Source organism: Uranotaenia lowii, chromosome 1 (genome assembly GCF_029784155.1).
Source record: "Uranotaenia lowii strain MFRU-FL chromosome 1, ASM2978415v1, whole genome shotgun sequence".
NCBI classification, from domain to species: Eukaryota; Metazoa; Arthropoda; class Insecta; order Diptera; family Culicidae; genus Uranotaenia; species Uranotaenia lowii.
In genome coordinates, this window is record NC_073691.1 from 108,529,745 (window position 1) to 108,542,580 (window position 12,836).

The 12,836-nt window shown below is 38.6% G+C and overlaps 2 protein-coding genes and 2 long non-coding RNA genes across 6 annotated transcripts; 3 read left to right on the forward strand and 1 right to left on the reverse strand.

The window, feature by feature from the left end:
• Nucleotides 1-432: 432 nt before the first annotated feature.
• LOC129740025 (uncharacterized) lies at nt 433-2,691 on the forward strand. Its single transcript, XR_008736074.1, has 4 exons — nt 433-595; nt 650-726; nt 793-870; nt 975-2,691. It is a non-coding gene; the product is annotated as an uncharacterized LOC129740025 (long non-coding RNA).
• Nucleotides 2,692-4,657: 1,966 nt separating this feature from the next.
• Nucleotides 4,658-5,801, forward strand: LOC129740617 (uncharacterized). The gene is made up of 4 exons (XR_008736306.1): nt 4,658-4,724; nt 4,779-4,855; nt 4,922-4,999; nt 5,104-5,801. It is a non-coding gene; the product is annotated as an uncharacterized LOC129740617 (long non-coding RNA).
• A 368-nt stretch (nt 5,802-6,169) lies between these two features.
• Nucleotides 6,170-9,479, reverse strand: LOC129757695 (uncharacterized). Its single transcript, XM_055754988.1, has 2 exons — nt 8,697-9,479; nt 6,170-8,313 (listed from the first exon to the last, which is right to left on the reverse strand). Exons 1-2 carry the CDS (start codon nt 9,371-9,373, stop codon nt 7,791-7,793), a joined length of 1,200 nt encoding a protein of 399 aa, XP_055610963.1. The 5' UTR covers nt 9,374-9,479; the 3' UTR covers nt 6,170-7,790.
• Nucleotides 9,480-11,106: 1,627 nt separating this feature from the next.
• LOC129739917 (ribosomal protein S6 kinase alpha-1-like) lies at nt 11,107-12,273 on the forward strand. 3 transcript variants are annotated; one of them, XM_055731469.1, is made up of 3 exons: nt 11,107-11,770; nt 11,834-12,074; nt 12,142-12,273. In XM_055731469.1, exons 1-2 carry the CDS (start codon nt 11,424-11,426, stop codon nt 12,039-12,041), a joined length of 555 nt encoding a protein of 184 aa, XP_055587444.1. In that variant the 5' UTR covers nt 11,107-11,423; the 3' UTR covers nt 12,042-12,074; nt 12,142-12,273. The 3 variants fall into 3 exon arrangements, with proteins under 3 accessions (XP_055587444.1, XP_055587445.1, XP_055587446.1); XM_055731470.1 differs by having other exon boundaries at nt 11,113-11,764; XM_055731471.1 differs by having other exon boundaries at nt 11,118-11,743.
• The last annotated feature ends 563 nt before the right edge of the window (nt 12,274-12,836 follow it).

Sequence of the window (12,836 nt, forward strand, 5' to 3'; positions counted from 1 at the left end):
TTTTTAACATAGCAAAGGGTTTTATTATTCGAAAGCAAGAAAAAATAGTTGCATATATTTGCATCCTTCAAAGTTATAATAAAAACAAAAAATGGGTAATTTTTAACCATTTTGGAAAAATAGTATGTTAAATGATAAACATCATTAAGCAAACATTGTTCATAACGTGCAAAGAGATGATTGTAATTGATTGTGACCAAAAGCTACGATAAAATTTTGATATTGTAACCGTTCGTTACATTTGTAAATGTGACTCTGTCACAAAATTGATTAATCCCTATTCCTTCAAGAGAACCCTACAACAGTTATACAAACAGATCCAAACAATGAATTACTGCCATCCCTTCCCAAGATCTCACCATTGACACACGGTCCTCTCAGGAGAATTCCATAGGCGTCGTGTATTTTCAGGATCTAAGTGGGGAAGTGTGGTCACCCAGGAAACAACACACTAGAATTTGTTTTACAACGTAAATGTGTGTGTTGGCTGGAAAGAATACTTCGCTTTATCCTGCAGTGGTAATCCGCTTCCTGTTCTTTCTGTCCGTGACCGCCTGAGGGAGCAGTAGTGCGCGCCGTGTTCTTTAAACTCGAAGTAAATTGTAATATAACTAAAGTGTAAAAACGTTACTAAAAATCTACTTTACAGGGAACAAACAAACAGTGCGACTAAAACAACACGTTAAAAGTGAAGCAAAATTGTATCCTATAAGCTAAATTAGTACGGTTAGTAGTTCTAGACAACAAAAAGAACATGCGTTTTTAAAATAACAAAAATTAAAACATTTATAGTACAATAACGTGTTAAAAGCAATCGAAATCGAAGTAAACAACAAAGAGACGAAGCACATTGTTAAACAACAGGAAAAGGTAAAATAATGTCTAAAATGTTATAATTGTTAAAATCAAAACAAAACCACGTGCTGGTAATTACATAAGATAGACGTCAACAATATCTTAACGTCCTTGGATAGGTCCAACAGGGCCTTTTTCTTTTGGTTTCGACTGGTTCTTCGGAACCAATAGAACATCATCCCCAGGTTACCGACAACTCCGGACAGAAAAGCACACACAAGATCGAACTAGACCCAAAATTTGACCTCGAGTGTGACATAACCTAGCCTCGGAACGGAGCGCGTGCAGAAATCCAAAAACAACACCTTCCGACTGAAACCAGCAGAATGCCACCTCGGAAACCAAGTTGCCAACATCGAGTCGACACGCTTCGGGTTGAGCCGTTCCCAGCGGTGCCAAAACCGCCGTTAGGTGGGCATGGTTCTGCAGATCTGCCGTTCTCAACCGTCTGGCTTCGTAACTGGCTGTGGCGGTAAATTGCAAGCCGAAATCAACATCGTAGCGATGCTGCGATCCGACAACATAAACATAAACTGTATCGCAAGTATATATATTATGTGACGTCACGTTAGGGCCCATTCTTAGAATTAAATATGTAATTGTAATTGTTGTTTACCAAACTGTAAATGTAGACACTCGTAACCACTTTACACTTCCGGAATTTGTTTCGTGTTCGAACTCCATTTTCAAACCTCGCCCTGGGGTGGTCATCTAAAGAAGTTCAGGCTAGATTTCCTTTTCTTGTTTAAATAGTTCAGCTCTGGTTGATAGCATGAGAGGTACCCACCCATTTCGACACCCTTGAAAGTACATGTTGGCCGGAATTGGAATGACCTGCGTGAGATACCTCCAGAGGACAGTGTTTCGTGATGAACTTTCTAACAACGACCCTGAGTCCAACCATAATCTCTCCTCCCATGTTCCCATCCACTGAGTGTAGCTGCTCGCGAGTTACATTCTGGCGCCCACATAAAAAAAGAAAAAGTTCGCTATGTTTACATTACTCGTTCCCCCGGAGAGGGATGAAAATCAGTTCCTGATTGAAACTTGATCGTCCTCCGAACGATCTCTACTTAATATCCCGGACAAAGTTTCAGTTCATTTTGTGTAAACAGTTTATGTACAGATAGAAACGCAAAAAATTTACTAATAGCTAAAATAGTAACGGAAGATTGTGTACAAAATTGACCTCTAATTAGTGCAAAATTTAGTTATTTACAGCAAAGTTAACATGCAACAGTTTATGTTTTTAATATTACCATTTATTTTCTGTTTTTTAGAACCGAGATACGAAATACAATGGATTTAGAAAAGCAACCAAATTTACAAAAAAAAATCTGCTGGCTCATTTTATAAGCACAACCATGAGAGCAGTTACGGTTACGAATTCAAAAATTACCAAAAAGAGACATTTGGATGATTGTTGCAAAAGTGAGCAAAATTATCAGAAAAAACTACCGAGATTTACAGATGTTCTCTCGAAAACGCCGCGTTAGAATGTTGCACACTTCGAATTATCGTAATAATCGGTTATCTAACAACGTACAGTTATTTGGAGGAATATTTTTAAAGTTTAGTCTCCAAGACTACGGTTACAAAGAGAGTAACAAACCAGCTAGCATATGCTAAGTGTGCAAGCAACTACTTGGAAGGGCAAGTAGTTCCGGAAAATGTCCAAATCCCTTTCAAAAATTTAAATCTGACCCTAAATTTTGTCGAAAAAGATTATCAAATCTTAAATTCTTCCGATTTTGCCAATGTGTAGTAGGAGCAAAGAAATTGAAACTTTAACTTAATTTGAAAATGGACGTTCTGACTAGAAGTAAAATACTCAAAGGAGTTGAAAAATGTTCTAATTTGTTAGGTGAAAACCCTCAAAAACGAATGTATTACTTTGTACCCGAACTTTGAAAATCAAGCTGTTGTTGGATATTTTTGAGAATTCCAGATCTTTGACGATTTTACAGAAATGACAATTTGCAGGTTTTTCTCAGAATCGTATCAGCTTTATTTACTACCTCTGTTCATTCAAGTACTTAAGCATCTAAAATTTTCCTTAGTAGCAGTTTAGCAAATTTGAATTACTTTATCAACATTTTAAACTTCGAATAACAGTTTCTCCGAAACCGGATGCTACTCAATTCCATAGTTTCAGAATTCTCTTCCGTGATTTTTCATTGAATTCAGTACCACGGGATATTCAATACAAACTATCGGCAGAAAACCTGATACGAACGAAGACATTTGCATCGAGATCTGTATGAGATCTGGTCTAACGCAACAATACATTAGCATTTCCTAACTCACTTGAAAAAGTTTGCCTCATATTTATTTTTACAATATTAAGGAAAAGTAGTGCACGAAATAATCTTCGTCTGTAAGGGAAAACCGTGTCGTCAAAGCTTCAGTAGAAATTTCGGATATTCATTCATGAATTCGCTAAATTTGGAACAAAATTGAAACATATATTCACACTCTTGCTCCTAGAAACACAAAAAGAATAATTAAACACAAAATACTAAAAATACACTTAATCTTTCCAACATTATGCTCCCGTACCTGTAGGTCGTCGGAAAATGAGCAGATGAATAATTCCAACACTTTTTTCTGCAGGCTACAATGCCAAGCTTAGTCCATTATACGTCATCTAAATGGTCATGGCTAAGCTGCAGACAATCCCGGACGAGTTAGCGGAGACATCGGACGAGGCCTCTGTTGTTAGCTCTGCTGAAGAACTTCAAACCGGATACCTGAAACAAAATACCTCAAAAGTTACTGATCACTAGGTAACACGATACATAAACTCACCTTTTAAAGTTTTCCGAGTTGGTTTCCTTCCGTCCCTTCCAAGAGTGACTGTTGATGTGAAGATCTGAAACGACGAAGAAACAATAATTGAATACTTTCCTTTGCTGATGTATAGCATCCATTTCGGATTTGTTGCAGAACATAGCAAAACATAAACAACGAAAACTTACCAGCTGACATTTCGAGTAGTATTCCACCATTTCCGGATATTTCCTTCCGCAGTTTTAGCCAGAACTGAAAAGAGTTAGAAAAACGTTAGAATTAGGCTAAAATCTGCACAATTAGCGCTTAGAAGGATTTATGTTGTGAAGATTAGGACTTACCTTGATAATCCACCAGCCACGGATAGTTTGTTTATTTTCGACCGGTCGACCAAAAATTCATTCACTTGTTATGAAAATTTTCTTATTGGACTCTTGCTCATGAACACTTGAGTTCCCACTTGACGTTTCTTGTGAGTTACTGTCATGAATGATCGTTACAACAACAAAAACACTGAACGAAATCATTAGCTGTTTCTGTCATATGTTGACTTGAAATTATGCGGATTGTGATTATAAACGTTCCAAAAGTTTGATTATTAATTTTGTTCAATCAAAATGAAGATAGTAAGATGGACTGGTGCATGCATCTCCTTCAAGACAAAATGAATGTGTTACCATTCATTTTGAAGAGGGACGATGGGGTAATGTAACCGTTCGTTACATTTGTAAATGTGACTCTGTCACAAAATTGATTAATCCCTATTCCTTCAAGAGAACCCTACAACAGTTATACAAACAGATCCAAACAATGAATTACTGCCATCCCTTCCCAAGATCTCACCATTGACACACGGTCCTCTCAGGAGAATTCCATAGGCGTCGTGTATTTTCAGGATCTAAGTGGGGAAGTGTGGTCACCCAGGAAACAACACACTAGAATTTGTTTTACAACGTAAATGTGTGTGTTGGCTGGAAAGAATACTTCGCTTTATCCTGCAGTGGTAATCCGCTTCCTGTTCTTTCTGTCCGTGACCGCCTGAGGGAGCAGTAGTGCGCGCCGTGTTCTTTAAACTCGAAGTAAATTGTAATATAACTAAAGTGTAAAAACGTTACTAAAAATCTACTTTACAGGGAACAAACAAACAGTGCGACTAAAACAACACGTTAAAAGTGAAGCAAAATTGTATCCTATAAGCTAAATTAGTACGGTTAGTAGTTCTAGACAACAAAAAGAACATGCGTTTTTAAAATAACAAAAATTAAAACATTTATAGTACAATAACGTGTTAAAAGCAATCGAAATCGAAGTAAACAACAAAGAGACGAAGCACATTGTTAAACAACAGGAAAAGGTAAAATAATGTCTAAAATGTTATAATTGTTAAAATCAAAACAAAACCACGTGCTGGTAATTACATAAGATAGACGTCAACAATATCTTAACGTCCTTGGATAGGTCCAACAGGGCCTTTTTCTTTTGGTTTCGACTGGTTCTTCGGAACCAATAGAACATCATCCCCAGGTTACCGACAACTCCGGACAGAAAAGCACACACAAGATCGAACTAGACCCAAAATTTGACCTCGAGTGTGACATAACCTAGCCTCGGAACGGAGCGCGTGCAGAAATCCAAAAACAACACCTTCCGACTGAAACCAGCAGAATGCCACCTCGGAAACCAAGTTGCCAACATCGAGTCGACACGCTTCGGGTTGAGCCGTTCCCAGCGGTGCCAAAACCGCCGTTAGGTGGGCATGGTTCTGCAGATCTGCCGTTCTCAACCGTCTGGCTTCGTAACTGGCTGTGGCGGTAAATTGCAAGCCGAAATCAACATCGTAGCGATGCTGCGATCCGACAACATAAACATAAACTGTATCGCAAGTATATATATTATGTGACGTCACGTTAGGGCCCATTCTTAGAATTAAATATGTAATTGTAATTGTTGTTTACCAAACTGTAAATGTAGACACTCGTAACCACTTTACACTTCCGGAATTTGTTTCGTGTTCGAACTCCATTTTCAAACCTCGCCCTGGGGTGGTCATCTAAAGAAGTTCAGGCTAGATTTCCTTTTCTTGTTTAAATAGTTCAGCTCTGGTTGATAGCATGAGAGGTACCCACCCATTTCGACACCCTTGAAAGTACATGTTGGCCGGAATTGGAATGACCTGCGTGAGATACCTCCAGAGGACAGTGTTTCGTGGTGAACTTTCTAACAACGACCCTGAGTCCAACCATAATCTCTCCTCCCATGTTCCCATCCACTGAGTGTAGCTGCTCGCGAGTTACAATATCTGTAGAAATAACTGAAATTTTTCAAAAACTACTTATTTCCCAAAAATTATGAAGTTTTAATACTGCGTTTTTTTGCGTGTACTCTTTTATTCTTTATACAAAACTGAATAATCTTGAACAAAAATACCCTGAGTGGTTTCGTGTTAATCTCTCAAATATTTTTTGTGAACACAGAACTTAAAAATATGCACGCGTTTCCGAAATAAGTTTATTTAAACAATTATTGTTTCAAAACTACACTATGCATTTTTACGAGTTAATGTTCCAATTTTATTGTCCTTTCTAAGCACACATGTAAAACCAAAGCCGAAAATAGTTTATATTGGGTTTCGAATGTAAACAACTAATTTCATCTTCAAAAAAGTTCATAAATAGCAAAATTATACTTTTTGCCGCCTCATTGTATGGGGCTGCCCCATAGTGCCATCTTCGGCTGAGAGTAAAACAACTCGACTCCGTTTTTATCCAGAGGGCTCAACCTCTTCTGGACCGTGGGTGATTTTCGTCCGGCCCAAAACTAATGGTAAAAGTTTAAACGTGGTACAGATCACCAAAGATCTGGCGAGGTGGTCCTCCGTAACCTCTATTGTAAAGGTAAGACCGAACAAAATGCGTGTTGTTGTGGCCAACCGGAAAGCCGCAAACGAAATTCTTGTCAGTTATTTTTTAAACTTAGAATACCAAGTTTATATTCCGTCTCGAGACGTAGAGATCGAGGGCGTGATTACCGAATCGAGTCTGGAGGCTGAATATGTTAAGTCTCACGGCGTTGGCAGGTTTAAGAGCCTAGATTCGACTTCGGTCGAAATCTTGGATTGTCGTCAACTCAATTCTGCCACTGTCGTTGATGGAGTTAAAAAGTATACTCCTTCAGCTTCGATTCGTGTGACCTTTGCCGGTACCGCCCTCCCTCACTACGTCTTGATTGACGGAGTTTTGAGGCTTCCTGTGCGGCTCTTTGTGCCTCGACCGATGCAATGTAAAAATTGCATAAAATTGGGACACACAGCGTCCCACTGCTGCAACAAGACGCGTTGTCCCAACTGTGGGGAGACTCATGGGGAAAGAGCGTGCTCTGCAATGGAGCAGAAATGTGTCTAATGCGGGGGCTCACCCCATGATATCTCCCTGTGCGAGGCATTCAAGAGCCGCTGGGATAAACAGAAGCGCTCTTTGAAAGAACGTTCCAAACGTTCTTATGCCGCCATATTGAAGAGCGCTTCTCCACCAACCCAACCTCAATCCAGTAACCTTTTCTCAGTGCTGCCAGTTGATAGCGAAGACTCAGACTCGGCGGATGATGTGCAACCGGTCTTCTTTGTAGGAAACACTCGGAAGCGTACAAGACAATCTTCTCCCAAGGTACCGAAAAAAATTCCAATGGTTATTTCCTCAAACAGTCCCGCATAATTAAAAACAGTTGGGGATATAGTACTAACTATTAACTTAATATATTGGTAGCAGTACCAGTATGAAATATCTTCCAAGTATCATTTCATTATACATGTTCAAAATTTTATTACCTCAATAAATTATGACAGGATCGTATCAGTGACAGTGACAATATGATATATGATTTAGTAAGTATAGTATAATAAGAGAATAAAAATTTGCAACCTTTGAATATTGTCTCTGGACCTTATCCAGGACTCTAACAGTGTACGACAAAGTTTCCTTATATTTTCTTAGCATAAGACATTAAATTTAAAAAAAACATGAATATTGAAGTGCAGATTATATTTATTCGGCAAACAATGAGTAAAATAAAAAGATTTAAAGTGTGGAATTTATTTATTTATTGAACAGTTTTCCAAACAATTTGTTATTAATTATTCGATATTAATATTAATCGATGTGTAATTTACACTGCAATTTACAAAAGAAATACATGTCATCAATTTGCATTTTGATATACTTAAACAAAGAATTGTTGACCTTTATCAAGGCTAAGTTTCCTAACTCTAAGAGCCTACAACTGTGTTCATTTATAATTGTTACATTAATTTCTGTGTACAAAAAGAAAGTTTCACCTCCATCGTTTAAAATATAGTGAATTTCACCAAACACAGTCTTTGAATTTTCATACATCGAAAAATAACAATCATTATGTGCTTTTCTTCCATGCCTTGAGATTGATTCTATTGTTGATTTAGGTTTATACAGAAATCCCTTGTATACAAATGCATTTACCTTTTCAAAGCTCATCTTTTCGTTATATGAATTTTTAATCGAATTGTTCAAACGGTAAAATCCATTTGTTTTTATTTCATACTTTGTTTGCGTTTTATTTAGCTTATTCCAGAATTTCTTCAAATTAGGTTGCATAAAAGTGACGTTAGTATTGAATCTCATATGTGCCATTATACACCTTGTCGTAGCTGCATTCCAAATTTTTGCTTTCGAATCTCCGGATGCGGAAACACATCACTTCGGACCAAAACTCGTTGAAAGACTGACTCACCAGATTCAACCGTCATCCAACTCCCACCAAAACTTCTTCCATCCTCTCTTATTAATGTAGTAGTGATTATTTTTCAATATTTCTTCTAGCTCACCACTACATGCAAATTACATTCCACCAATAATAAATGAATGTCACGCTCTATCGCAGTGTGTTTCACTACCACAGTTTATTTTAAACGTTTTTCTGCTATCAAAGTATGTGTCGTTGAAAGCATACACATATTTTGCGTACCAAGAATGTTAAGTTCGTTCATTGTTACCTTTTCCTAGAGTCTATCTACCACACACCTATTAGCAATTTGAATAATTGGTTCTTTCGGTCCTTTTACATATTTTTTAAGCAATCCATTGATATCTTCATAGACAAATAATGAAAACGCCCACAATGGTCCATAATCCTTTGAGCAGTCTACTAAATGTGATACAAGGTGAACATTATAAGTCATTTCTTGAATTCCATATAAATTTTCAAATTGGCTAACAAATGACTGTAACATATTTTCACAGATTGAAAATGTTTCTGGAGATATTTCATCTTGAACCATCAATGTAATCGAGGAGACCAATAAATAGTAATGGTCATAATATTCCTGCGGCAAAAAGCTTTTAAGACATACGGGACTGTAATGAAGAAGCCATTGCAACCACTCATTCGCTTTCCATGAATTCCGGTCGGAAATTTTCCGAGCATTTCGTGAAGATTCTACGAAGGGGTCCATCGATGTAAGCATAAGATCAATGAGATTGATCTTATTCTTGATATAGCTTCGACAACTGGGAGTTTCGAACCACAAGCGGCAGAGCTGTCGACAAACTCCAAGAAGAACCCCGTGCATGTAATCGATGGGACAGTTGCGAATTACGTCAAAATTAGGAATCCTTATCAATGGTGAGATACCTTTAACACCGGTAACAGAGTCACCTCGAGAGCTGCTTACGGCCATAGCTTTTAATGTATCCTTCATATTCCTCTTTGGAACATTTTGCTTAAAACCATACCTAATTTGCTTATTAACAATATCCCCAGGATGAAGACAAAAACTGCATGCCTCGTAACCATTAAACTGCTTTAGGTTTCCCGCATACTAAAAAACTATATCTCAAACGGTCTATACGATTCCTCAACTGCTTCAGAAAAAGTGATTCTCTCTGTAAACGTAGCTCTTCTATTAAACTTTACTTCGATGACAAATTTAAACGATAAAAACGAAACATGAACCTTCATGTGAAAAAGTGATGGTATCTGGAAAGGTGATACAATAGTAAGCCCAAGCAACCAAAAGTCGCGTTTTTACTTAACTCCGAACTCCGAAGTTCACATTTGGCTGAAAAAATGTATTACGGGAACCTCAGGTGACTCTTGTCGCGTAAAAGTTACTCAGGAACTTCCATCGCCCTTTGAAAGGTTAAACTATCGATAACGGAACTTCTAAGCGCTTTTAATGGAACTTCTTTCAAGAAGGTCGATAACGTTCGCGTTACATTTCAAAACGCACCATTAAGATACTTGAAGGCGCTTTAAAGAACCTGTATGGGAAATCTAAGCGACATGTCAAAAATGTTTTTCAAGAAGGTTGATAACGTTCGCTTAACATTCTAAAGCGCACCATTAAGATACTTGAAGGTGCTTTAAAGAACCTATATGGGAATTCTAAGCGACATGTCAAAAATGTCTGTCAATTTCTTGTCATGGTATTTGTTTTGTTTATATCTGTACTGATATTTACAAATGGAATTCAAGATTTTTTCGAATTTTTCTTATAAATGTTAAATAAGATATTCGAATAAATTTTTGATGATGCGAATTTTTGTTATGAATCATATTGTGTACTGAAAGTCCTTTGAACGAAATAAGGTACCTTCTATTGACCAACCCACTCAATCATCTCAAATGACATTAAGTTTAAATACTAATTATTTCAGTGGCAATTAGCTATTGCTGGATTGGTCGAGAGGCTGGTGAGTTTCATTGCAACCTAAAGAGCAGCGGTTCAATTCTCTAGGCGTGTAAGCAGCTTTTGTAATCAAAACAATATAATTAAAATCAATGAGATAGACCATGATAGACCGGCAGCCTAGCAATCTAACATGTGGTTGTCAGAGCAATCTGTCAAATGGATTTTTTTTTCGGCGCGTAGAAGTTTCTTGACATTCTCTTAGAAGCTGAATAGCGTTCTCTACAGCCCCCTAAACGAACTTGAAAGTAGCTTTAAGAACTTAAATTTTGGGCTGATTAGCATTCTCTTCAGACACAAACGAGAGCTGATTAAGCTTCTATGGAACCTTTTTAAGGGAATTCTGGTTGCTTGGGAGAACGATTTCCTTCAATTTTTCTGTAATCGTAAAAATGATCTCGAACCGTTAACCATACCGTCCATAACTTATGTCAAAAATAAGCGAAACGCCGGTCAGAGATGCCAGACAGTTTTACAAAAAATCAGTACGAACTTATAAACAAATCTCTTATATAATTTTGATATTCTGATACGACTCTGTAGCGTTTCAAAAACAATAATGGAACTTGAAGGTATGCTCATACATCATACTAAAAGAAGTTCATTATCGCTTTTCGCGATGTTTTTAATAACGTTCTAGTTGGAAATAGAGCTTGGAGTACCGATGGTGTTTGTGGTTTTCGTTAATGATTTTATCATCAGCATTAGTTTTTTTTTTGAAAGATTTTCATATTAACTATGATTGTCTACTAATAATACTGATACTAATGAAACTGATGAATACCACATACTAATCTAAATCTATAGTAGATATAGATGCAAAAAAAATCATATAAACATAAAATTTGCTTTTACATGGTGTATGGCAATCTCGAACAGAAACATTGATTTAAATTAAACGGAATTCCTCATTTCAATCAATAAGTCATTAATATCCTTCCCATAATCATCCAGATTATCTAAAATATTTAACTAAAAATATCGCATCTCAATATCTATAAACATATTGATAAAACATTCAACCTGGCACCACTGACGCAATCGTTTCATTTTTGTTTTGATGCGCCGTTCATTTCAGTTTGAGATGCTGACGGGCAACCTTCCCTTCCACGGTATCAATCGTAACGATACGATGAACCAGATCCTGAAAACCAAACTTGGGATGCCAGAAAATTTGAGCCCGGAGGCTCAGAGTTTGTTGCGGGCCCTGTTCAAACGCAATCCCCAGAAACGGTTGGGAGTTGGCCCAAACGGTATCGACGACATCAAGCGGCACGAGTTCTTCTCCAACGTCGATTGGGACGCGTTCGAGCGGAAAGAGGTGCGACCCCCTTTCATTCCGGCCGTTTCCCGCGACGATGCGTTTTACTTTGACACGGAGTACACCAACAAATCGCCCAAGTATATGTTAGCTTGTGAGTTGAAGTAGAGAGCTGGGACTAATCGAGGTGTTTGGTGTTTTTCTTGCAGAGATTCCCCCGGTGGTCCGGTTAGTGCGAGTGCCCATGAGATCTTCCGCGGATTCAGTTTTATAGCGCCCTGTTTGCTGGACGACATTCAGAATCAGATGGGTCCCAGGGCACCGTTTACGAACGAAATTCCTGGCGTCAAACCGGTCGCCTTTGCCGATGATGCAGGAGCTGGGGCGGGGAACGTTCTCCGTTTGTCGGTTGTGTGAGAATCGTACCACCAAGAAGCATTCGCCGTTAAGGTTGGTTGTTTGGTCGTCGAACTACGTTTTGAGAAGTAAAATGTTTTTTTTTTGTTCTTGTTTTTAGATAATCGACAAATACGGTCACGATTGTCGAGAGGAAGTGGAAATTCTACTGAGATACGGAATCATCCGAACATCGTGTCTCTGTTCAGTGTCCACGAGGACCCCACTTATGTGTACCTGGTAATGGAGTTGCTAAAGGGAGGGGAGCTGCTGGATCAAATCTTGTCTATTCAATATATGTCGGAGGTTTGGCTGGTAAACGGTGGATAATGTGCAACACGAGACCCCATAGTGGTCATATCACCTCTTATTCACAACTCCTATCTCTACCTCCCCGCGGTGCCGGCTGGGGTGCGAGTAACCTAAGCGGAGATCGGGTACCCAACCCCGGTGGATGCTTTGGTCGCATGCAGACTGAGAAGGTGGCCGCACGCGTCTGTTCCCCAGGTCAGGGGCGGCGTGCAACAACAACCGAGCGTCTGTTCTCCAGGTCAGGGGCGGCTCAAACAGCGTCTGTCTTGCAGCAAGCGGCTGAATTTATGAAATGCGGCTCCCGCCAGCTAAGTCCAAGATGGCAGCCCCATCGCGGGATAGGGACTTTAGGCTAACAACCTACTGCTCCTGAAATCATTTATTGTTACAGAAACTGAGAGAAGAAATAACCGAATTGGAACTTTGGCAACGACTTTTAGCATGAAAACACGGACTAGAATTGGAACTTGGAATGTTTTGACCCTTGCCCAGCCAGGAAAGCTG